The sequence below is a fragment of the Vidua macroura genome, chromosome 5 (genome assembly GCF_024509145.1).
Source record: "Vidua macroura isolate BioBank_ID:100142 chromosome 5, ASM2450914v1, whole genome shotgun sequence".
NCBI lineage: Eukaryota > Metazoa > Chordata > Aves > Passeriformes > Viduidae > Vidua > Vidua macroura.
Window position 1 is genome coordinate 21,042,686 of NC_071575.1, and position 24,072 is coordinate 21,066,757.

Consider the following 24,072-nt stretch of genomic DNA (forward strand, 5'->3'; position numbering starts at 1 on the left):
GCCCATCCAGGGGCGGGGCGAAACGGGCTAAAGGACAGGCACGGCAGCCAATCAGAGGCCCCGGCTCTTGTGGCGGCGCCAATCGGCTGGAGCGCGGCCGGCCCGTTCGCAGCAGCCTTCCGGCGGCGGCGGGCGGAAGCTCGGTGTGTGCGGTCACCTCCGCGCCCGGGAAGGTGCGGGCGGGCCCGGCGGGTGGAGCGGGGCCTTCCCGGCCGTGCCTTCCTGCCCTCGGGCTCGGGGAGCAACGGAGAGCCGGCGTCTGGGGTTGTTCTTCCCCCCCAGGGTTGGGGGCCCGGGGCCCTGTGCCACCTGTTGGGACATCAGCTGAAGAAGCCCCGCGATATCGGTGCAGGCCTGGGTCTGCCCTGTGGGTGGGAAGGAACGGGCGGTGGGGGCAGCTCTACCCTCCAGGGCTGAGGGAAACAGGGACCCTGTGCCTGTTGCTGTAAACGGGGAGGAGGCGGGGTCCAGCTGGGGGCCCCGTGCCCGTTGGGCTGGAGCTGCAGGGCGGGGCAGGGGCTGGGCTCGGGGGCAGGAAGCATTTCACGTCAAACCCCATAAGCTTCTCTCCTGGACACCTCCTGGTCAGGGCGCTGCTGCAGTGGCACCAGCCATGGGGTGCACCCACCCCACCAACCACTCTCCCCACAGATGGCCCAGAGGCTGGTTCTCCAGCGGCTGCTGTCGCTCCCCACGCGGGGGCCCCTGGCATCCCATGGCAGGGCCTTTGGCACCTCAGCCGGCCGCAGGAGCACTTTCAACGTGCAGGATGGCAGCGACTTCCAGGACCGGGTGGTGAACAGCCCCAAGCCCGTTGTGGTGGACTTCCACGCACAGTAAGTTCCGCTCGTGCCTCTTGCACCCCTCTCCATCATCACCCGTGCAGGTGTGGCCCTATGACTTTCCTGATGTGGTGGCACTCCGGGCTCACCATGGAGGGGCATGCCAGAGGGCTTCCCATGCTGTGGAGTCCGGTGTTGAAAGATGCTTCTGCCTGTCAGGCTCAATCCATGAAGATTCCCCTCACAGCTACACCCTGCCGGAGTGCCAGGAAGGCATTCCCCTGTGTGGCATTGCTGCACCTCCCAGGTGCTCAGGTGTCATCCCAGCCCCAGTGTTGCATCATCCTAGAAAAATGCCTCAGGAGAAAGCTCTGATATCTGCCCTATTTGGCTTCATGGCTGCAACATCCTCTTAGAAACATTAAAGTTTGCTAACAGCCACAGAGAGCTCTGCACTTGCTATGCCTCACCATTGTTATGGTGTATCATTCCATGTTTCTTAAAGCTGCATGGTTTTGAGGCTCTTTATAGCAAATGTCTATATGTCTTTAATAACTGCTGTGTGACACCAATGATGCCAATTGTCATCAATAAAAATGCTGTCATCCACCTGCCAGTAAAAATATTCCTAGATGCTATCTTTGGGTTTTTCACATATTTTAATAGTCCTACAGTTACTGTTATATGAGCCTGTTACAGCTGATTTGGGGCAAACAGAACACAAAAAAGCCAAAAAACTTGTGCTCTAAATAAACTAACTGACAAACCAAAGTGAGCATTAGTTGGGATCATTCAGAGAGAAGAGGACAATTCATTGAAGCCTGAAACTGGATGCAGAGCTTCCTTAACCTTTGACAGCTCCTTTGTGAGAGAAGTGTTTTTCTAAGCCATGGTTCAGGAATTGTATTTCCAGGCTGGCTGTTGAGTGGAACAGCAGTGGTGGTAAAGGCACTGGTGTACCAGCATGCCTTCCATGGCTGCACCTGCTTCTCCTAATGTCCCCTCTCTTTTCCTGCTCCATCAGGTGGTGTGGTCCCTGCAAGATCCTAGGCCCCAGGTTAGAGAAGCTGGTGGCCAAGCAGGAGGGGAAGGTGCTGATGGCCAAGGTGGACATTGACGATCACACAGACCTTGCTATCGAGTACGAGGTAGGAGGTGGAAGAGCACAGACTTTTTTTGGCTGGCAGCGTGAAGGTGCCTCCCTGGGCAGAGGCACCAGGCAGCAGCAGCATTGGAGGGGAGGGGAAGCCCAGAGCCTACAGGATCCTGATCCATTGAATCACTTGTTAGTAGGTGGATTTGGCTGCTTGGCTCTGCTCCAGCTCTGCTGGTCATACCCAGTATCCCCATCTCTAATTCTGCAGGGAGGTGTCCTCTAGGCCTTGCAGGTGTCTATCGGTGTAAACACTTCCCTGGTCTTGAGGAGCCTGGAGTACACGTGGGATTTTGCTGCCAGCTGGGGCTGCTCAGGTGCAGAGCAAGATTGTGAAGTTACAAGCCCCACTGTAGTGGGGTAGACTCAGTAGCCCGTGCTACTGAACGTGGTTCTTTGTGCAACCAGCCTGTCCTCTCTTTCCCTTCCTTGTTCAGGATCTTGAGCTGGGTCATAACATCCTCATCCTTAAGTTGCAGCACAAGGAGACACAGTGAGTTTTGTTTGGACAAGTAGAAGCCAGGTCAGAAAAAAAACAACAGGAGTACATGTCCTGCTCTTGAAAGGGGAGGACCTTGGTGCTTACACTAGTTGTGTGACATTACTGCTGGGTGTGTTCCCTGTGCTGCCTTTCTCCCAGGAAGGAGCGGAATAACTGGAGAAGGCCATGGCTTTAGTTGACATTATTCATTTATTTGTCCTCTCTGTCAGTGGTTTGGTAGTTTAAGAAACACAAAAGCCCCTCTGAGGGCCATGCTTGCCTCTGTTGTCTCTCCTTGCAAATAACCACTCTGCCCATGGAGTTGGGGCATTTTGCTGTTATGTTTTACAGGGGGAAAAAATGCTTCATTTTCACTTGGGTATCACACAGATGGATGTGCTCCCCTTCTGCAGATGAAGTCCTGCTCTCAGGGTGACAACTAGCACAGCAAGCTCCTCAAGCTGGCCTTAAAAGTGTGAACCATCTCCTGAGCCATCTGTCATTTTGTTGAGAAGATGCCATTCCTGCACCCTGCTGAGCCAGAAGGAGACAAGTGGAAACAGCTTGTTCCCTCCCACTCTTTCCTCGGGGAGACCTTTCTGCCTGCGCTGTGGTGGCATGCCCACACACTGGTGGCCACAGTCATCACCTGTAGCTCCCATAAGCTCAGCATGAGAGCCTCTGGTGCTCTCCAGGGTGGAGGCCTGCTGGCAGATACACCCCAGGCCAAGGAAGATGGCTGCTGGCTCCTGAGCAGGGCTGGTTTCTGCTAGCCCAAAAGGCTGTGTAGCTCAGAGGGTGCTGGTGAGAAGTTGAAGAGGATGAGGTGGTTTTAGTGATTATCTAAGAGTGTGTAAATCCTAATAGATGCAGGGAAAGCTCTGGTAGCAACCATGCTAAGGAGAAAAGAATAGAGATTATTTGCTTAACTCAAATATTGTTCCAAGCCTTCCAGTAGATAGAATGAGCTGGGATTACCAGAGGATTATCTCAGATGAGTGGAAAACAACAAGCAGGGTGTGTGCATGCAGAGAAAGGTCTGTGAAAAGAGGCTGAAAGTCCCAAGTTGTGCAGGTTTGATGACGTGCTGCGTGTCCTCTCCCCATGGGTGCTGAGGGAGCACTGCCTGCTGTGTGTGTTTGTTTGCAGGGAGGACTGAGGTTGCAGGGAAGGGTCAGCTTCTAGTAGTTCATTTGGGAACCTTATATGCAAACATGATGATGAAGTTTTTGTTTTGCAAGAGGCCCTCCTCCACTTTTTAAGTGATTCATGTATGTCTTGTCTTGGCCATTATCCCCATGGCTAAAATACTGTCCTTAGACTGCCTGCAAGTACCATAGCTGCAAACAGGTAGGGAGATAGGAGAATTTTCTGCTCAGATCTTTGTATTTTGGAGCATCCTTTCTGAGGCACAAGTTTTGTTCATGTGCTGAGCATGTGCTTAGTTTTGCTTCATCTTCTGGGAAGTTGCCATGTAAGGAGAAATGTGAGGGCTGATGGGAAGGCACCAAGTTGAGATCAAAGAGGGACCAGAGTGTTTGTGAGAGATCAGGAAAACCACAGGTGGTGTTTAGAGGGGATCAGAAAATGTTTGTTTTAAAGCCATTATTTAGGGGATCAGATGTCTGCACGCTGAGGAAGTCTTTGTTTGGGGGTTTTCAGTGTCTATGCCACTCCCACAACTCCTTCACTTGCAGCTGCCGGGAAGTCTCCATCCATGTTTATTCCTCTGCCCATGCACACACGCAGCCCCCAGCTTGCCACCTGCTTGCACAATGTCCTCTTCAGCAGCCTTCTTGGTGCAGAGGGAGGCAGCAGGAGGGGGAGGCCTCCTGGAAAAGCTGAGGAATGCTGGCACGTTCCTTTATACAAGCCCTTGGCTCTTGGCCATTCCAGCTTAGCACAAAGCACAGATGCATTTCCTGCAACTAGGAATGTCCCCCATGCCCTTCCCTGTCCTGTTATGCCCAGCACAAAAGTGCTTTCTCTGGGGACTCCCTGTTTTATCTAATACCTTTCATCTCTGGTTGTGGCCTTTCTCCACTGTTCCAGCCAGCTCCTGACCTCTCACCTCAAGAGCAGAAAGGGAGGAGAAATACTGCAGTCTCTTAAAATTCTTTAGATTCATCTCTTGCCTTAGCCAGTTCCCTCTGTGTATGGTGACGAGGAAAGGGCATCCCCGTCTCTGGCCACTGTGGATGGGCAGCTCAGGAAAGCTGCTGGGTACAGAGGTCATTGATCAGTGGAGCTCCATCCTGCTACCTCCTCACTCAGAGGCCTGGGTGAAATCCTTCCCCCTGCTCTGTTGTGTGGCATCTGAGCTTATATAAAAGTTTCAGATGGGAGAGAATTCCCTTGGTACGGGTGTTGCCAGGAATAACCTGGATGGCTATGTTTGTTTATTTATCTGTGTGGTCAACACTAATCAAAAGCAGACTGATTTTTTCTGTAGAAATGCTCTTCAGGGAGGAGTAAAGTTTGTTTAGGTTCAGTGCAGATGGGACCCAAAAAAAGAAAAAGTGCCCTCAACTTTGCATTCTAGAAATTCCCATGATATTTGCTTCCCAGCCAGTAAAACAAAGTACGTGCTCCATTAACAGGCTGCCCTTGCTGCAGCTGGCAGGAAGGAAGCTGACAAAAACATGATGTTTTCTGAGCAGAGGAAAGTTGCCTTGTGCCCCCGGTTCTCATCTGGTTCTGCAGCACCAGCCCCAGACCTTCCACTCTTTCTTTGGATTTGCTCACCTGCACAAAGAGGGAAAGAGACAGAGGAATCAAGGCCATGTGAAACTCGTGGGTGCGCTGGTCAGCCTGCAGGGCCTGGCAACATGGTGTTGGCTGCTTCTCCATAGAGCTTCCAAGAGTTGCCTGTTCCTCACCCCAGCCAGCTAGGGGCCAGCTCTTGTTTTTTTTTTGGATGGGACTGGAGCAACTCTGCTCAATACTAACCCAATGTGAAAACCAGAGGGAGGCACAGTGGAGGTTTGCCCTTCTCAGGGGCAGAGCAGCTGAGTGCAATGCATCCTTTCTCTCTCCTAAAATCACAAGGGAATGTATTGCCACCATCGCCGGTGCTGGGGCCCAAGCCCTCTGGATCTGCTCCCTGCAGTCACTAGGAGGAGCTGAAGATTGTGCATTGAGCAGCCCCAACGCTCCCATCCCTTCAGATGAGACTGCACAAGCCCTGAAGGACACTGTGGGGAGCCACCCTGGACTGCCCAGCTGGGACCGGGTGGGAAGGGAAGGCAAAATGTCCCCTTCATCTCAGGCTCCCAGTGGGAGAAAAGCCAGCCCTCTGATGGGTTTCCAGAGGGATTTACAGATCTTTGTTGGCAGCAGGGCTGGCAGTGCACACGGGAAGGCCCCACAGGCTGGAGGAGAGTCAGCGGGCAAGATAAAAACAGGATGTGTTTGAGGGGGGAGACTTTGCAGAGATAAGCTGTTGGGTCAGAAATGTGATCAGATCTTCCATTGCTGCAGCTCTCCAAGCTCTGGTTGTTCCTTCTTTCAGTCATGTCCCTGGGGTTTCTGCTGTCACCAGTCAGCCAGCAAGTCCCTGGGGAGTGTTGTCATTTCCAACACTGTTCTCTTGGATAATTCCCAGCAAACTTTTTCTGAGCTAAAAAAGCAGTGCCTAGAGCAGCACAGCTGCCTGCTAGCTCTGGTCAGAGGGACTTTTTTACTTCTTACCTAATCACCAGGGATCTGCACTGAATGACCACTGGTTTGTGACCAGATAAATAACGGAAAACAGAAGTAGAGAAAGAAAGAAGGCTTGGAGGAGATTGTCACTGCCATAATATGAGCAGGAAATCTGCCTGTGCAATGGTGGGGTGGGTTAGGATTAGAGCTCCAGTCCTGTCTGGAGAAGAACACGGGTCCAGTCTGATGCTACCCTGGCCATAAAATGTTCAAAGGTCATTATGTCTGTGTCCTAGCTGTGTTCGTTTATGATAGGACAAAAGGGAAGGAGAAGAAGCATTTGTACTGGAGATGGTTTTTGTATTAGCTGTGGCTTTGTCTTTAAAAATTTGGGTCTTATTTAAACTCAAAAAGCAGCTCAGCCTTATCTCAAGTCAAGTGGTGTAAGTCACTGCAGAGAGGGGAAACGTGGAGCTCAGCTGGCCTGTTTTGCAAGTGGACATCTTACCCTAGAGCAGTGCGTGCTCAGCTCCCTTGTAGCCGCTTCCTTAGACTTCCGTTGGGAAACTAGGTGCAGGTGGCTTCCTGCAGGCTTTGTTCACCTGTCTCCCTGTCTCTCTTGCCCCAGGTGTCAGCAGTGCCAACTGTGCTGGCTATGAAGAACGGAGACGTTGTGGATAAGTTTGTGGGCATAAAGGACGAGGATCAGCTGGAGGCATTCCTCAAGAAACTCATTGGAGCCTGAAGTAAAAGGGTGGCTGTACCACTGCCTCTGGACACGTCCATGTTGTGCATTCCTTGCCTGGGAGAGCTGAGGGCAGGTCAATTGCCTGGTCTGTACAACCTGGGGGTTTCTTCTGTTTTGATGATTTTAGGAGATGGAAAATGTTGTAACCCTTCCCTCCTTCTCCCCCTTCTCATGAGCAGCAGTAGTTGCAAAGGGCTCTAAGGAGCAGGGCTGCTTATTCTCAAAACGGGGAATGTGGCTGGAATTAGGAGCCTGTGTTTATCAGCCAAGAGCTGACGTGCAGAGCTGCTGCTGCTGCTGAGTTAAGAGGAGGAATGTTTTTGTCTCTGCCTCACATCTGATAGCCCAGAGCAGAGGGCAGCTGCTCCCTGCAAGATGATGGTACATACCTGCCCTGGGTGGGTTCGTTTAAAGCTGAGAGTGCCTCTGCCTTGTCTGTGAAACCTGTTGCTTTCTTCCTTTTTCCTTGTGTTGCTGGGACAGGTACAACTCCTCCACAAATCCATGGGTTCCCATCATAATTTTATAAGAGAAAATAGGGAGAAGTATTTTATAGATCTCCTTTTGTATGTCTGCAGCAGTAGAGAACTTTTATCAGTCACTGTTGTCTAGCCAGGAGAATAAAACTTGATTCTCATAAATCTGTCTGTCCAGAGAGGTGAGTTGGGAGTATCAGCAGCACAGTTTCTAATGATGGGCTGGGAAAGTGCAGGTTATTACTCGATCCCTACTAAAAAGTAATGTGCTGAAAACAAAATAGAGGATTCCTTCCATGGGGCTTTCAGTGCTGCCTGTAGGACCCCCTTTGTGTGCTGCTGGATCCAGGGGGCCAGAGGGAGGACTCACCTCTCACACACAGATGAACAGCTGCACATTGCACACAAGGAACCTGAGCTGTGCTCACTCCCCCCGTGCTTTTCTCACCCCTCCCCTGTCTGTGGAGCCTGAGAGCCTCCCTCTCCTTGTTGTGAATAATTGAATGTGGTCACACGGGTGAGCCCTGCCAGAAGGCAGCCTTTTGACTTCTATTGCCCTGACCTTTGGACTAAGGGTGCCTGTTGTGAGCTTCTATCTGAGCAGCCTTCAGCCCTTCCAACCTCTTCCTCCTCTTCTCCTCACATACACCTGTTTCCTGTCAACCTGGCTTCTGAGTGCTCCCAGCCTCCTCCTGTGCTTGCAGGCAGAGTACAGCACCAGCACTGATGACTACTGTACTGTTTAATTCCAGCTTGCTTATCTAAGCTGCATGAGAACATTGTAAATGCTTAATAACTATGTACAAGCTCCATTTTACCTCCCTGGTATCTGAGCAGCCAGGTAATTTTTTTTCTGCACCTCTGCAGTAACGATTTATGACCTTTGAAGGAACCAGGGGAGTGGTGATCCAACTGCAGTGCTGCTGGCATCACTGCTCCCACCTGCTTCTGTCACCCTGGAGCCTGGGCCACAGCACAAGGTGGTACTGGTCTCTTGAGGTGAGTGCCTCCCATTCGGGCTGGACTGATCTCACCGCTGGCACGCTGCTAGAGGTGATGTCACTTGAATGCAATCTGGTAAAGAACTGTTGGTCAGTTACAATCAATAAAAACTGGCATTTTATTTTATTCCTGAGATCACAGAGGCTGTGCTGTTCCTGACCTCCTCGGGTTTCAGGCTGGGCAATTTCCCCTGCAGTTTCAGTGTTCCTGCTCAGTAAACACTTCTAGTAAAGAGTCTACATTTTCCTGCACAAGCAGGAAGAGTAGGGGAACAGCGTCACATACCCAACAATAATCAACTTTCTTGCCTTACCATCCCAGGAAAAAACACTGACTTTGCATTGTGTAATTAAGGGGCAGTATAAAATAGTTATTTTATTGCTTCCTTCTAAGGAAAAGCAGATCTAAAGTGTCACTTAGCTGTTAAAGTGCCAGCACACTTTAGGGTGCATTATGTGAAAGCCACAACTGTTTCTTTGAGATAAATGCTGAAGACCCACCTACTTGGTGCCCTGTGGGAATCCTTCAGAACAGTGTAACAGGTGGACAGTAGGAGGAGGGGTTTGGGGACACCTTGAGATTCCTCAAGCAGCCTGCAAGGTTTCCACCACAGGACAGGACTCAGAGGATATTTTCTGTGCCAGGTTTTTAATTCAGCTCCCTGTTTCCCAACTGCTGGGGAAGGCTTCAGGGATTCCCACAGTGGTGTTAATAACAGGAGCTGCAAGCAGGAAGCAGTGCCAGCAGTATATTTATGTAGTGGTTAAAGAGAGGTTGCACAGCAATTTTCACGCCACCTGAATGTGATGTTGGTCTTTCCCGATTGAAGGGAGCTGAAGCAATGGGTAATTCCTCAGCAGTAGTTGTTTTTTCCATGTCAGCTGGGAAAATGTTTCTCCAGTGAGAATGAAGTTTGTTTTCCCTTTTGGAGTTAAGCACATTGAATCCTCCTCTGATCTGTCGAGCATTTGCTCTCTCCTACCCAAGCCTGCCTATTTAACAGTAGCTTTCTCAACTCTTAATGTTCCTTGTTTCTATTTTAAGAGGATGTAGCAGTCAGTGCCTTCCCAAGGGGAGCAACGCTCAGCTAAGCCCACATCTCTTCCCCATGGATGTTTTGAACCCAATGCCAAGGTTTCCCCATGGGTCAGGCACAGTGCCTCTGTCCTCACAGTCTTGTCCAAGGCGCCTGATTCCAGGCAAGTGGAGGTTTTCCATTCGTTTCTGTTGGCTTTACACTTGCATCAAGCCCTAACACAGCTGCTCCTTTCCTCAAGATGTTTATGCCTGCCTGCTGAACTGCAAGTTAATCTCCAGCTGCTCTGGCTCGTAGTGAATATCTGCAAGGAGGGAGGGAGAGCTTTGCTGTCTTGTCTACTAGAGGTGCTATTCCAGGACCAGCTTCAAGGGCTGGTAGAGGATGGAAAACTCAGATTGTTTGGCTTACAGCACACAGTGGGCTGTGTATGTGGTCCTCTGAAGGGGATCGTTTGAGCCAGTTTGTTTCCAGTGAGGTCTGACCTTGGCAGCCTGGCCAGTAAATCCTTTGCTTTATCAACAAATACGATTCCTCCTGTGCAGAGAAGAAAACAAAGACAACTCCACGTCAACACTGATGTTGCCTTAGGCAGGGCCTTTCATCAGCCAGGTTGTTGGCCCCAATAGTTTGTTAATCACTTCCCCTCACACACCTCATTTTTCTCATCCAAGTAATTCTAGCATTCAGACAGAATCAGTAGTTAAATTCTCCAGCCCTGCAAGGCTGTTAGCAGCAATGTTAAGCTCAGTGTTGTTCAAAACTACTGCTAAATGGTGGCAAGTGTTTGCTGTGAGTTTCCTGCAAGTTAAAGAATAACAGCAGTTGCGATAATCTAGTCAATAAAAAAATAAGATAAAACTACCATAGGCTTGATTTCCAAACCAAAACTAGACTAGATCACCTGTTACACAGTCTCTTGTCCTCCTTACTGCCCTTGCAACACATCCAGACTCAAGCTGTGGTTTAACTCCAGGTGACAACTAAGTACCCGGCAGCTGCTTACTCACACCTCTCCTGGTGTGATGGGGAGGAGAATCAGGGGAAAAAAGGCAAAACCATAGGTTGAGAAAGAAACAATTTAATAATTTGAATAAAGTAAAATATAAGAATAACACTAATACTTGTAATGAAAAGGGAAACTAAAAAAAGAAAGAAAACACAAGAGAATCAAGTGATACACAATATAATTTCTTACCATTTAGCTGATTTATGCCCAGCCTGTCCCTGAGCAGTGATTGGCTCCTTCCAGGTAACTCCACCACTTTATATACTGGGGATGATGTCCTATGACATGGAATATCCCTTTGGCCAGTTCAGATCAGCTCTACTGGCCATGCTTCTTCCCAGCTTCTTGTGTAGCTCCTCACAAGAAGGTGGAGCAGAGCATAGGGAACTGAAAAGTTCTTGATTTAAAGTAAGCACTGCTTAGAAAGAAGTAGAGCATTGGTATGTTATCAGCATTATTCCCATACTAAATCCAACACACAGCACTGCACTGGCTGCTAGGAAGAAAATTACTCTTCCCAGAGTCTGTCCCAGTCTAAATCAGAACACTGTCCATCACCACATAGGGGTGGTGTTCTGTCATGTCCTTCTGCTCTTTTCAAGGATGTGGGGTACCTTTGTGAGCTTTGTGGTTTCTCTGCCTCAGCAGTTCTGTAACTTCAGCAATACTTTTCCCTTTAAAACCTCTTGCAGGCAAAAAACAAAGATTGCAACTCTCAGGAAAGTGGTAGCCACAGGCTAGATGTGGTTTGGAGGTGGCTGCTGTGCTGAGCCATGCCTGGTTGATTTTTCTCTCTGTGCATTCTACCAGCCAGGGAAGGACTGAGGCAGGAGCAGCAGGGGAAACCCTGAATTTCTTAGACCAGAGAAGCCAAATGGGTGAAAACGAGAGGCCTACAGGGAGAGATTGAAAATGCATCTGCCCATGTCCCAGTGGGAATGGAGTGAGGAGAAACCCTGTGGCTGCCTTCCTGGTGGCAAAGAGTCCCTTGCCCAAGGATGGGAAGTGAGACAGGGAAACATCCTGCAAGGAGAGGCCAGAGCAGAGACATTGGAGCCACTCGTGTCCTGAGGGTGGAGGAGAGCTGGAAACTACAGGCAACAGGGCAGCTTCAGGGCACCCAACTTCCCACCTCACATTGACTTCCTAGGCTCTCATGATCCAAAAGCCACAATAAAAATGCACTAAAAATGATGGGTTTTCTCCATGGCCTGCATGAAATAAGGTCCCTACAGGTGTATATGTATATATACATGTTTATCTACTCCCATACTCTTGTTCTCTATTGTGGAGAGTGCCAGGAGTTTCTGTGACTCACAGATGTCCCCAGAAACTGCAACTGTTGACCAAAAAGGACAGGAGCACCCTGCTCCCACCCAAGGCAAGGCTGAGCTCCCTTTATCTTTCTCAGCCCCTACATGCTTCTCTTCGCTGTGCTGCTAAAGGCACCCTGTCCCCATCTCTCTTACGAGTGGACAAGTGGTTGAGCAATTTCCTGAAAAACAGGAAATTTTTGCAGTGAGAGTCCTCAGAAACACTGACTTCAAGTCATCCAGGGGGTACAACATGCATCAGAGATTTTGGTGTTTTCCAGGGATGGTGACCTCTGGTCACCCGCATGGCTGCAGCTCCTCCATGCCAGTCCCACACAGCTGTCAGTGAGAGGGTGTTTGTCCCGGCAGGCTCTGCACATGGCTCTGCACATGGAGCTTCATGGCCTTGGCAAGGAGAGGAGCTGCATCCCCCGCAGTTGCTGTATTGCTCCATCATGAGGCAATAACACTTCCCCACAGCACCCGTAGCCGCGGGCGCAGGGACTGCACGGCTCCTTTCCCTGCAGGTGGCTTTACCCACAGGGCCATGGCCCAGGTAACAAACCCAACCCTGGCTCTGGCTGTCGCAGCGGCTGGGATGGAGATGGAGTGATGCAAGCTCCAGCACGCCCGCTGGTATTTATATAACATAGTTTTGCTTTAATCCGACTTTTTAAGTAAACTGTCAAACCCCTTTCTGTTCACTTGTTCACTAGCAACCTTTTTCTTTCTTTTTTTTTTTTTTTTTGACTGTGAGTTTCATCTTTCAAAGCTTGGCTAGTTTTGAGTGATGCCGAAAAACCCCATTTACAGTGGCTTTTTGTTCTGTGCTGGTATTGTTCAGGCAGAAGTGGTTGTTTTCTTTTTGTCCTGGCATAGCTCAGAAGTGACTGCATAGTCTGAGCTCAAACTTTCTAAAAATACCTACCCGTGAGGAGAGATCCAGCATGGCACTGTTCAGACCCAGAGATTAACGCCTTGGAAAGGTGCAGTGGTCTGAAAAAGAAGCCAGTGGCAGTGTCCTGCCAACTCTGGTCACTGTAAGCCCTGGAGCTTCAACACGTGGCAGGCAGAGAGGATCTGCAGAGGGCTGTGGATCTCTGAGGCACCAGGGAAATCCACCCAGTGCCTGCAGAACCAGCCCAAGGGAAACACTTTCTGAGGAAAGGCTATAGGGTGACTCAGAAGCCATAGAGAAGCACTTCTTGCTGCTTGGAGAAGCAAGGCTGAACAATGAGCCTGCTCCACACCAGAAATTGGTCTTCATAATCACGTCCTCCTGTTGGAGCGTGAGATGGCTCTGGGGGAAGGGAGGATGACAGGCACTGAGCAGAACAGAGATCAGACATATGACAAATTGCAGGAAAGCATGTGGGAGCTCCTTTTTTGTCCTGCCACTGGCTGATTGCAGGAAGCTTCCCAGGTGACAGCTTTAGCAGCTGTTGAGACAGGAGACCTTATTGTTCAGCACTTGTGTTTATGGCTATGCCAGTTTTTGGCAGGAAGCTACAAGACAAAACCCCCACATTCTTCCTTCTTGCTTGCCAGGTCTGTTCTCAAGGGGCCGATCCTTCAGCCTAAGCTATTTCAGCTTGCTACCTGAGGGAATCCAGCTTCCTCTTCCCAGCCAGGCAGGTCCCATGGGTCCCATCCTAAAATCCTGGCAGGAGCATGGAAACTTTTCATAGAGCTCAGGAGGGACTAAAAGTCGTTGCTATCACACCTACTACTGCATTTCTCACGCTAAACTGTGCGGTTGCCCAGTACTCCAACCCTCTTGTACCTGTCTGAACCCTGTTTAGTTCTCGTTCCCCTTTCCCTAACCTTGGGATCAAGTTCTGTTCTCAGTTTTTTGGCAACTCTTAGGAGGAAGCACATTTGGGGTTTTCTTAATCTGTCTGGTATCACACACGAAGGCAGAAGCTGGCAGCATCCTTGAGATGAAAGGATGCAGGAGCACGAGGGACCCATCACTGCTGGTCTCATTGGAGCCTGCAGCACAGAAACTGGCAGCATGTGGCCATGTCTGCAAGCAAACTCCTTAGGCTGCTGTCATCTCCCTGTTCTGCTGCTCCCCCAAAATGCTGTGCCTCCCTGTGACATTGTGTCCAGCCTGTGGTGACCAGCAGCACATGACTGACCCAAGGGCACTGTTCCCAGCCTCGTTTCTCCAGCTTGCAGCTGGGTTCTGCCACTGTTACATCCCAAGCCCTGTTTCCCTGCCTCCTTTTTCCTTCCCTCCCTGGGATTTCATACTAAGGCCAGGAATGATGGTCACGTCCCCTCCAAGGAATCAACAGGCTGTGGCATTTCCGTTGAGGGTGGAATCTGAGGCTGCTGGCAGCAAATCCCTCTGCCATGGAGCTGACAAGGCAAGGAGGCTGGTGTGTCACCAGCTCTGCTAAGGGGTGTCAGCTGGGGTTTTCCAAGGACCAGATGCACCCACTGTCGTAATCTCACCTGGAGAGAGCCTAGCTGCAGTTCAGCCCGTGCCACGCTGGCCTGCGCCTGTAATCTCCCAGGGTTTTGCAAAAGCACCGGCAGCCCACAGTGGGGGAGCTGCAGGGAAGGCACTGCGCTCGGGTGATTCAGCCAAGGAGCCTCTGTCCCAGCTGAGTCAGGCCTTATTCCAGCATCTCCCTGTGCTGCTGCAGGGGCCATGTCTACGGATTGCAGAGGCCTCACAAACTGGGTCTCCCCAGCACTTCTGCCCCTTCCCCCCCCAGCCCAGCATCCCAGCCAAAGTTGGCTCCGGCTGTGGCCGCTTCCTCTTTGCGGGACTGCTGTGCACAAACAGCTGCATCGTGTCAGCCCGGCGGGCTGCACTGCCCTGATAAGTGACCCAGTTCCCGAGAGCAGGGATGGAACTGCCAATGTACAGCTCCCTATGCTGAGGGAAGGACAGCAGATAGCCCAGCCATGCTTCGGGAACCTCACTGTACTCATCTGTCTCCTGGTGTCTTGCCACACACACTGCAGCACAGGTAGTATCCAGGGTGTCAAAATCCATAAACCCTGCTTTGCAGAGAGGGTGAATGGCAGCACCGCTGGCACTTTGGAAAGCCATGGCCAGCGCCTTGGAAAGAGTCTGCAGAGGCTGAGCACCTGAAGCTGGTGTCCTCATAAAGATGGAGGAGGAGCGACCTCCAGCCGTCGCCCATGGGCACCTATCAGCAGCCCACGAGCTTGGGCTGGGGACACTAGAAGATGAAATGCTGCCCTACAGGGTGTTCTCTTGCCCCATTTCTCCACCAGCCTGCGCTGGTTGTCCTTTCTCACATCAGGGCAGGGGGATGGGACAGGAAGGCCCTCATTATCAAGGGCTTGCTAATTAGACAGGAATGTTATCTCCAGCCCAGATGTCAGCTCTGACCTCCCTCTAACCTTCTTCTAGAAATCAAAACAGACACAACTCTGTTTGTTTTACAATAAGAAAAATAAGCCTTTGGGGTGAAGCAGGAAAACCTGGCCTTGGGGGTACATCTGGGGAGGGAGGAGGGCACAGAACCAGATAAGCCTTGGTGAGATTCTCCAGGCTGCCAAGCTGGGTGGGACTGGCCACCCTGCCCTGGGCAGAGAACAAGGTCCCATGGCTCATAGTGGCTGTGTATGTATTTTGGGCCTTCTGACATATGGTCCTGTGGTGCAGACACAGTTTCTTGTCCCAACACAACCCAGGGGATACTAGCTGGGTCCTGTAGATCCAGATGTGGAGCTGATAGGGAAGATCAGCTGAATTTGTATTTCACCTCTCTGCCTTGCTTTTGGTATTTATAAAAGGGTCTCAAAAGGAGATGTTGATCACTGAAACAAATTCTGTCTTTCAAACCTGACTTGAATAGCTTTTCCTCGTGCCACCTACGCAGTCCTTAAATGGTTTCAGAATAAAGGGAGCTGGGTGACATAAACAGCTGGTGATTCTTGCCTTTGATTTGTAGTAAAACCTTGTTTTATTGCGTTTCTGTAATAATCTTCTATGGCTGGGGAACAAACTTTGCCTGGCTCTGATCTGGGTCAGACCTTTGAGCGCCTCACCCTCTGTACACCTAGATTTACATCTCCATTCCCCATAGCAAACTACATTGCTTCCCGTCCCCTTCTTTGTAAGACTACAGCTCCAAGCTCCAGCTTGGAGATTAACACCAAGGAGGTCTTTACCCAACAGCCTTTTCCTTCTGTGTCAGGCATCCAAGCACCCAGGGCTGCAGCACCACAGCTCCTTATGACAGAGGCTTGATGCAGTTCTTGAAGTAAAATGAGGAGTGGATGTGGCCAGCTAAAAACCAGCACCTCAGGGCTTTCTTCTGCTGCTGCTGCCTCTGTAGCTTGAGGCAGTCACTGGCCCAGCCTTGGCTCTACCCTGCCCAGTCCACCACAGTACCAAGACTTATGAAGACACCAGAGGGATTGCTCATTAAGCCACAATCCCAATATTTCAAAAGGCACTGCTGATTCACAGTTACGCAACATTTTGCCTACCATATCCCCAAGACAGCAAGCAGATAAAAGTTTTGAGGTGTCCCTTTTCACTTGCCTCCTTCAAAAATACCTGTTGGCCCCCTGAGTAATGGGTGGTTTTTCTTATGCTTTGAAGGCTGTGCCTCATGCTCATGACATCACAGCAGTGATGTGTTGCCCTCTGGCAACATCACCGGAGCAGAAAATTATTTCTGTTGTCTTCCAGACGTGGCTACTGACTGGTACACCCTGTCTTCCTGAGCTTCAGGGTTACTGAAGCAGAGTAATAGCTGAGAAGTGAGTAATCAAGAAGCTACCTGACCACATTTAAACCTGACTGTAAACATCTTCTCCAACAATAATGGGAAGGAGGATCTGTGCCTACTAAGGTGCAGAGCTGCTGCAGGAGGACCATGCACAGATGTCCCTGGGACTTAGTGTGGATGGCATTCACACAGCACACCTGCAGGAAAGCTCTGCTTACAAAAAATACCACAGCTCCAGGGCCTTGAGTGAATTTGCACCCATTTTTATGACTTAAACTCCTGAGTCAATATTTACCCAAGAGGCGGATGCACAGCTGCCCTGTGATGCTGTGTACACACACGGGCAAATGCTGGTGCTGTGCATGCACACCCCAACACTCACACTCAAAGACTCCAGCTTCTACACGCAGGCAGAGACACCTGCTCTCTCTCCTCAGGCTGCTTCAGGATGGTCCTTCACATTTGCAAGAGGGACACTGACAAACTGGAGCAACTCCAGGGCAGAAGTATGAAGCTGCCCAAGGGAACTTGGACCATCTGACACACGGGCAGGGTCTGAGGGAGCTGGGCTGGTTTGCAAAGGGAGAAGAAAGCTCATGAGGGGGACTATCTAACCACTGATTTCTACTACCCAAATGGGTGTTATGTGGAAAGTAAAGCCACATTGCCAGAAGATGTGATCAGTGGAAGGACAAGAGGGAAAAGATGGTGGATTTGCCATCCTCTGAGTTTTCCAAATCCCAGTTGGATATGGCCCTAAGCACCCTAATCCAACTTTAAGGCTGGTCCTGCTCCAAGGAGATGGTTAACCTGGAGATCTCCAAAATTACCTCTTATGCTAAATGATGCTGTGATTTTGGTAATGTTACATATTTGATAGTAGACATTCTAGACATTCTTTAATTCAGATACTGATTGCATACACTTGCATGTGGGATGCTATAAGAACACCTGTGACCAGCCATACAACTGAATTCAATTTATTCACAATACCCCTGAAAAGGAGGCTTTCTGGCCTCTACTGAACTTCAATTCCCTCATAGTTTCTAAGCAGCTTGTGGGTCTGGCTGCTAATGACTGTGCATTTTCAGCACCTCTGTAGCAGGCACGTAGTCAAATGCACCAAGAAAATTATCAAACTGGAAACATCTGTCTTTCTTTTGATTCAGGGTTGTTTCCAGCTGAATCAGCTGGCTGTCATCCGAGACTGGCAGTGGGAGTGTGAAGATCAGAGGCGGGAGGGAATAACACTCCTTCAGAGACTGCTCAGACTTGGGTTGGCTTCACACAGTCATCAAACCCCAACCCTGACCCTTGAGAGGCTGAGGAGAACATGATGTTCCACCTTTGCAGGTTAACCTAACCCATGTTGCTCATCCCAGGGCAAAGTGTGCACAACTCATCTTTCTTGAGAAAGAAAAAGCAGATAAAGGGTGGCTGTGTGGTAGGCTTAGGAGAGGGCATCTCCTGAAATCACTCCCGTCTGTAGACCATTCCCACAGCTCCTGCCCCTCTCTTAAAATATGTGGTGTGAGATCTGTAACAACTCACTAGGTGGTAGGGAAGGTCATTGCATCTGGCACTTCTGCAAATTGGGGTGTCTGAGAACTGGTAAGTCCATGTAGGAGCATCTAGCCAGGCATTTCTGCAAGTCAAATACAGCCTCAATTACAAGAAGTGTATCATAGAGGAAGCTCTAAGTGCCTGTTTCATAATACAGATATTAACTGCCTCCTGCAGTGCTAAATATGACTGGTTTTGGCAAAGGCTGTTGAGTCCTGGCTTTGTCAGTGTGTGCTTTGCCCTCTGGAAAACCAGCCTTCCAGAGCTCCCAAGTGGCATGGCTAACCCTTGCCTCCTGCTCCTTCTCAAATCACACCAGTATTCACAGAGGGAGGTGGGTGCTGTAACATTCTATTTTTTTTTTCCCTCCTGTTGGGAGAAATTGAGTCACACCAGAATGATGGCTATGGGTTGATAGAAGGCTAAAAAAAATGAAGTTACAGCCTGAATCCCCACTCACCATACCCTCCTCCCCATCCTAGGCAACACAGGCATGTGGCTTAACTTTTCATGTCCTTAGTTTAATGAACTCGTGTCAGGAATTTCATGTGCATAGCAACCTTATCTGATGACAGTGACATTTTCAGCATGTTTATGTTCACTTTTATTTGCAAATCGTTTCCAGCATAGTTCAGCTGGGTGGATGGGATGGGGCTGAAATATATAGGAATCCAACACACATACTGGAAGCTCAGCCAAAGTTACTGGGGGGCTCTTGAAGCACATCCATGGGCAAAAGGATCTGCAAATGAGTTTGTGCACCATATTTTCCAGCTGCAGCCTTTCACACACTCGTGTCCGACAAGCAACTCGGGGCGGGGGGGGGGTTGTTTGTTTTTTCTTTCTTTCTTTTTCTTCCGGTTCTCAGTACTGTCACAACCAGATGAGAATATGTTTCCCACGTCGGCTGTGGGGGCACTCTTCAACCCAGTGCTCCCTGATACCCACAATATTACAAAAGCAGACGTCTCTGCTTCACCACAGCTCCAGCTAGTAGGAGGTATGGGGAGAAGGGGAGGGGAGCCGAGGCGTTTTGTAGTTTGAAATTTGAACAGCTGGATTCAGCAAGGGTTCCCAGGGTTTTTCCCGGGAACGAGGTCAGCGGCTTGGGCAGGCAGATAGCCTGGGAGCAAACATCAGGAGTGCCCCTAGAGGCTCCACCTCCGCAGCTCTGCCCCGACTGCCGCGCTCTTGCCCTTATAAGGCTGTGATTGTCACAAGGAAAAAGAGCCCTAAATAGTTGTATGATTGTTACCTGCTTTGCTCTTCCCAAGTCAGGCTCTTCCTGCCTGCAGCTTCCAGAGATCCCCTCCCCACTCCAGCCCCAGAAAGGCAGTGTTTCCCATGTCTCTGCATATGGATGTGCAAGTCCAGATCATGAGGTTCAGTTTCTCCAGGTGCTCTGCCCTGCACGACTCCTTGCCTTGGCCTTTGCAGAAAGCCTCCTGCCTGGGACTGTTCAGTTTTACAAAGTGCTGCAGGAGAGGGGCTGTGGTCCACCCATCTGTGTGTCTTTCTTCAGCAGCTCATGGGCCAAAAGTTTCCTTGGTTTGAAGGGTGTCGCTTTCATTCTTCAATTTTGGGTGTATGAACAGGGTGAGGTGTTGGAGGAGAATGCAAAACAGTAGATCAGGGCAAAATAAGACACTTAGCAAAAATGGCAAGCTGCCCTATGTTTCTGTTTGCTTCTTTTCCAGGGTGTGAGATCCATACCTAAAGGCAGAGAAGAACTTGATGTCTCCTGGAAGGAGATCATGATGAGTAAGACACTGTGGGCTGAGCAGCAGCACAGTCTTAGACCAGCAATCAGGAGACCTGGTGTATCAGTCAGACAATTATTTGGCTGTTTCCTGATGTGGTTGAGTTTTGCCCCTTCCCCCCCTTCTCAAATTTTCTCTAAGTAATGAAGCAATTCATTGTCAGTGCATATTTTAAACAGTGACTCTCTTGGTTCCTTAGACCCAGCACACGCTTCCCAAAAGTTTCCTGTGGGCCCCAACTACAGCAGTTTAAACATTTTCCATCGTACGTGCAGTAGCTCTGTGCTGCCATGGGGTCCTCAGCTCCCTGATTGCCTGGTCAGTCAGGGTAGTACCTGTACATACTTCCTGCCTGAGACCTGCTGCAGGCATTGAGGCCACGCTCAGCCCTTCTTCACTTCTGATCATGCTCTCACACTGAATTTTTCTGGTCTGTCTGAGCTTGAAAGCTCTTTGGGAAAAGCAGCAAGAGCTGATCTTGGCTTCAGAATCAGTCTGTGCTACTGCAATACAGGGAGAAGGGAAAGTGGTTTGATGTGCAGCAATGCCTATCATCCCTAGGCTATCTGCTATCTCTTCCAGAGAGGAGAGGCAAGTTCCCAATAAGAACTGCTGTGCTTGGGAAGCTGCCACTAAGAATTATGAGTTCCCACTGGACAGTCTTTTCCAGGTCTGCTGGCAGGATGGGATATGCAGCCTCCATTGGGAATGTAGGTAGAGCTATTATTTCTCCAGTCCCACAGAAATGTTACTCCCCTGCTTTCTGGGCAGCTCCTTGGACACAAAGGCAACTTTGAATATCTGGTGCCTTCTATGTCATAAAGGTGTTGGGCAAACAGCACTATCAGAGATAACAAGAGAAGTGTAGAGCTGACCAGACACTGAATCATAATGTGCTTCTTCCAATACCATGGATTCACATGCCTTGCTCGACCTTTCTCCAGAAATTAAACAGAAAACAAGATTAGAGAGCATAGCATGAAAGGTTTCATGCTAACCCAGGGTGAAAAACGTTTGGTGTTAAGATGGCAGTCATCCTTATAGTACAGTTTTCCATCATTGGGACTGCCTCTCTTCGAGGCAGCAAGACAGCCCCGAGCCCCTGGGCTTTGCTCCTTCCCTCGGCAGGAGGCAGAGGGAGGAGGAGGGTTCCAGTGCCTGGGTGGCTGGCGCTGCCCTGGGGACAGCTCGGTGCCAATGCGTGAGGTCACCGCCCAGCGGGAGGAGGGCAGGGGCCGCTCCCTTCCCAGCTGTTGTGTGTGCCGAGTTTGAGCACATGCTGAGCAGCCAGCCAGGACACCGGCAGGCAAGGAGATGTCTGGAGAAATTGCAGCCATTCTCACTTTCCTCTCTTTCCTCCTCCTGGAGGGGTGAGGGTAGCAATCATTTTAGGGCGCACAAATCCTGATCACATTCTTTCACATCCCCAGGCATTTACATCCAGAGTCACATCAATTTTCAGTTTTAGACGGGACTTTACATTGAACTTAAAAAACCTTGGTCTCTTGTATCCTGAAGAAGCACCAAAAAATGCATCTTTAAGTGCTTCTAATTATAGTGGTATTTTTCCTCCTCCTTTACTTAGGTTTGGGCGTTTTGGGTTTTTTTGGGGTTTTTTTTTGTTTTAGGTTTTTTTTTCCTTTTCCTTGCTAATTAGAAAACTAATTTTAGAAATTAGTCTTGTCCACTCTGAAAACCTAATAGAAAATTAGTAAAAATGCAATACCAGGAAAATGAAAGTAAGCCTGAGGAAAGGTAATTGTTTATAACTGAGGGGGTTTTGTTAATTCCTGTGCCTAATTAACACACTACAAAGGGGAGCCTTTGTTGGAGCTTCCACACCCTGCTTTCTCAATTAAAGTACAAGAGAGATCATCATGAAAAGAGCTTGGAGACAGCTGGTATGTCCCCTAGCAAAGCTAAGCCTGATTTAGCATTCCTTAAACTAAAAAAAAAAGAAATTTAAATAAAATCCTCAAAAATCAAAACCCAACAATACCAAACATACACATATTCGCTTTCTTTTTCTGCATATGATTCTTTTTCTCTATGTAATGCAAAGCTCTTTCTCATTAGTTCCTAGTAGCAACAAAAAAACCCTTAAATTATGATCCTCATTGCTGATGTGTTTTTAGCCCACAGGAAAAATGGGCAGGGGTGATTATTTTCAGGGTTATGATGGCTGGTTGAAGAAACTTTGCAGGAAAGCTGAATCATTGGGTGAGCATCTTGTTTTCATCTTTTTTTTATTTTGCTATCCCACATCTAAGGGACGGCTTATGAAAATTCAAAAGGCTTTTATACATGTACATTCCTCTATAAAGAGTCAAAGAATTACAGGCCTCTGCAGTGTCTCACAATTAGCTGCAAACTTAGGTACAGGTGTGTATTTCAAGTTCAGTGTTAGATGCAGCTGTAATCAGGAGAGTGGTAGAGCAGTAAGAGGCTTAAGGATGCTTTAACTTTATGTACAAACAGAAAAGTCAAGGAGGGAGAGGACAGGATTTACCACAGGTTGAATGACTTGCCCCATTAGGTAGAAGAGAGCAGTACCTTATTTTCTGCTTTGTGTCTGTGTTATGCTTAGGTTTATAACTCAAAGTCCAAAGAATATTCAAAATATTCTCTTCAACCTTTTAACCTTATTTTCTTTTTTTTTTTTTTTTTTTTTCCTTCTCTAGGACCAGTGCAATGCAAGAAGGCAGCAGGGCTTGCAAGACTCCTTACATCTTGGCCTAACACAAGTTGCTACCTCACGTGAAGGAATTCCAGAAGTCCCTGAGCACCTCTGTCCTGTGGGTTTGATTCTTCTAACACTTTCCTGTCTCTTGGTAGCTGAGACATTGCAGAGCAGGTGTTAGCCTGGGCAGCTCAGAAGCCTGCTGCTCCTCAATGAGTTATGGATTTTTGACCAGAATTGGTGTGTTATAAAAACACACAGGATGACAGGTGAGTTGTTTTCTTTGTTCCAGAGTAATCCCAGGAAATGATGGTCTGATAAATGGGAGAGAAGGGTGACTGTGTTAAATGGAGCTCATCTTCACCTCATCTGAAAGGAGGCTTCCCACAGTGATGGCACCTCATGTATCTGTGTTGGCAATTTCTCACATCCTACAAAGCTAATGCCTCAGGAAGTCCTGGTGAATTTTCTGCTTTCTGTGTCAGCACTGTCAGTTCACTCTTCTGGTCCATCCCCCTGACCCAAACCCGGGGCTGAGAATAAGGGTAATGCACAGATCTTTGTGCCCAGCTTCCTGCACTGGTCCATATGTTCTCAAAGGCAGAGCAGACCAGCAAAGCTGTACAGAACAGTCCGTGCTTACAGTAAGGAGCTGGGAGAATTGAAGAGGCTCTCAAGGGAGCAGGAAAAAAGTCCTAAATGTGGGAGGGAATCTTAGCAGAAATGAATGGGGGGTTGTTGAGCAAAGCATGCACTGGCTCCAGATGCACAGAGCTTGCAATATGTTATGCTGAGAATCTGTGGGTGTGTTTATAAGACCTGCCACTGACTTGGAAGCACAAAGGATGTAGCCTCTTCTTATCAGAAAAATGTGGACTTCAGCCTTGCAGAAGAGGGAGAATGAACGTTCGGGTGACTTCACATTGGGTCTTCTTTCTGGTTGTAGCCTGACAGAATGATCCCCAAAGTTTGGTTTTGACTGGACCCACTTTGGTTTCTGGCAGATAAAAGTGGTGTCTTTAACTGGGGCAGACTATAAACGAGTTAGTTCCCCTGCAGTTCCCACAACAAAGCTACAGTGGGAATATGGATGACTTTCTACAGCACTGGAAAAATCCCTTGCTCTTAATATCTCTTGGGCATACTAGAGAATTTCAAGCTAGTTTCACTTTGTCCTCAGCCAACTTCCTGAAATGAGAACCACTTCATTTGCGCAAATATTTGGCCTTGATTACTGTAGCAGGCTGAGCCCAAAAACAAACAGCGGACATGGGATAAACTGAGAGGCACCATTAGTGGAGAAAAATCTCACACAGTAACCTCAGGAAAGGCAGCAAGCTGAAAGTAGGGGTGCTTTCTTGGATTTTGGAAAGGAGGATGTTAAAAAAATGGATGACTAAATTCATCCTGGTAGAGGGAAGTGAATTCAGCTTGATGCCTTTTGTTTAGAGGTCCGTTAAAGGTGGCTGACGCTGAAAAGCAATTAAAACAATGAATAAATTTTGTGAAATAGTTAAAACAATGAATAAAGTTTGTGAAGTAGTTAAATGCTGTCTCTTATGAGCTCTCTAAACCAAGTCCCGTTTTTGTTATAACACAATCACTCTGCTATGAATTCTTGGTTCTGTGAAAATATGGCCCAGCCTGAGACCTACAGAAGGAAAATAGAAGCAAAGGTGGCAGAAAGTTCTCCACAGCCCTAC

The 24,072-nt window shown here is 48.9% G+C and overlaps 1 protein-coding gene across 3 annotated transcripts; it reads left to right on the forward strand.

The window, feature by feature from the left end:
* The first annotated feature begins 66 nt into the window (after positions 1–66).
* TXN2 (thioredoxin 2) lies at positions 67–6,835 on the forward strand. Of its 3 annotated transcripts, none has more exons than XM_053977391.1 (4): positions 67–143; positions 652–836; positions 1,807–1,930; positions 6,687–6,835. In XM_053977391.1, exons 2-4 carry the CDS (start codon positions 652–654, stop codon positions 6,801–6,803), a joined length of 426 nt encoding a protein of 141 aa, XP_053833366.1. In that variant the 5' UTR covers positions 67–143; the 3' UTR covers positions 6,804–6,835. The 3 variants fall into 3 exon arrangements, with proteins under 3 accessions (XP_053833366.1, XP_053833364.1, XP_053833365.1); XM_053977389.1 differs by having other exon boundaries at positions 92–173; XM_053977390.1 differs by lacking the exon at positions 67–143 and adding an exon at positions 180–346.
* The last annotated feature ends 17,237 nt before the right edge of the window (positions 6,836–24,072 follow it).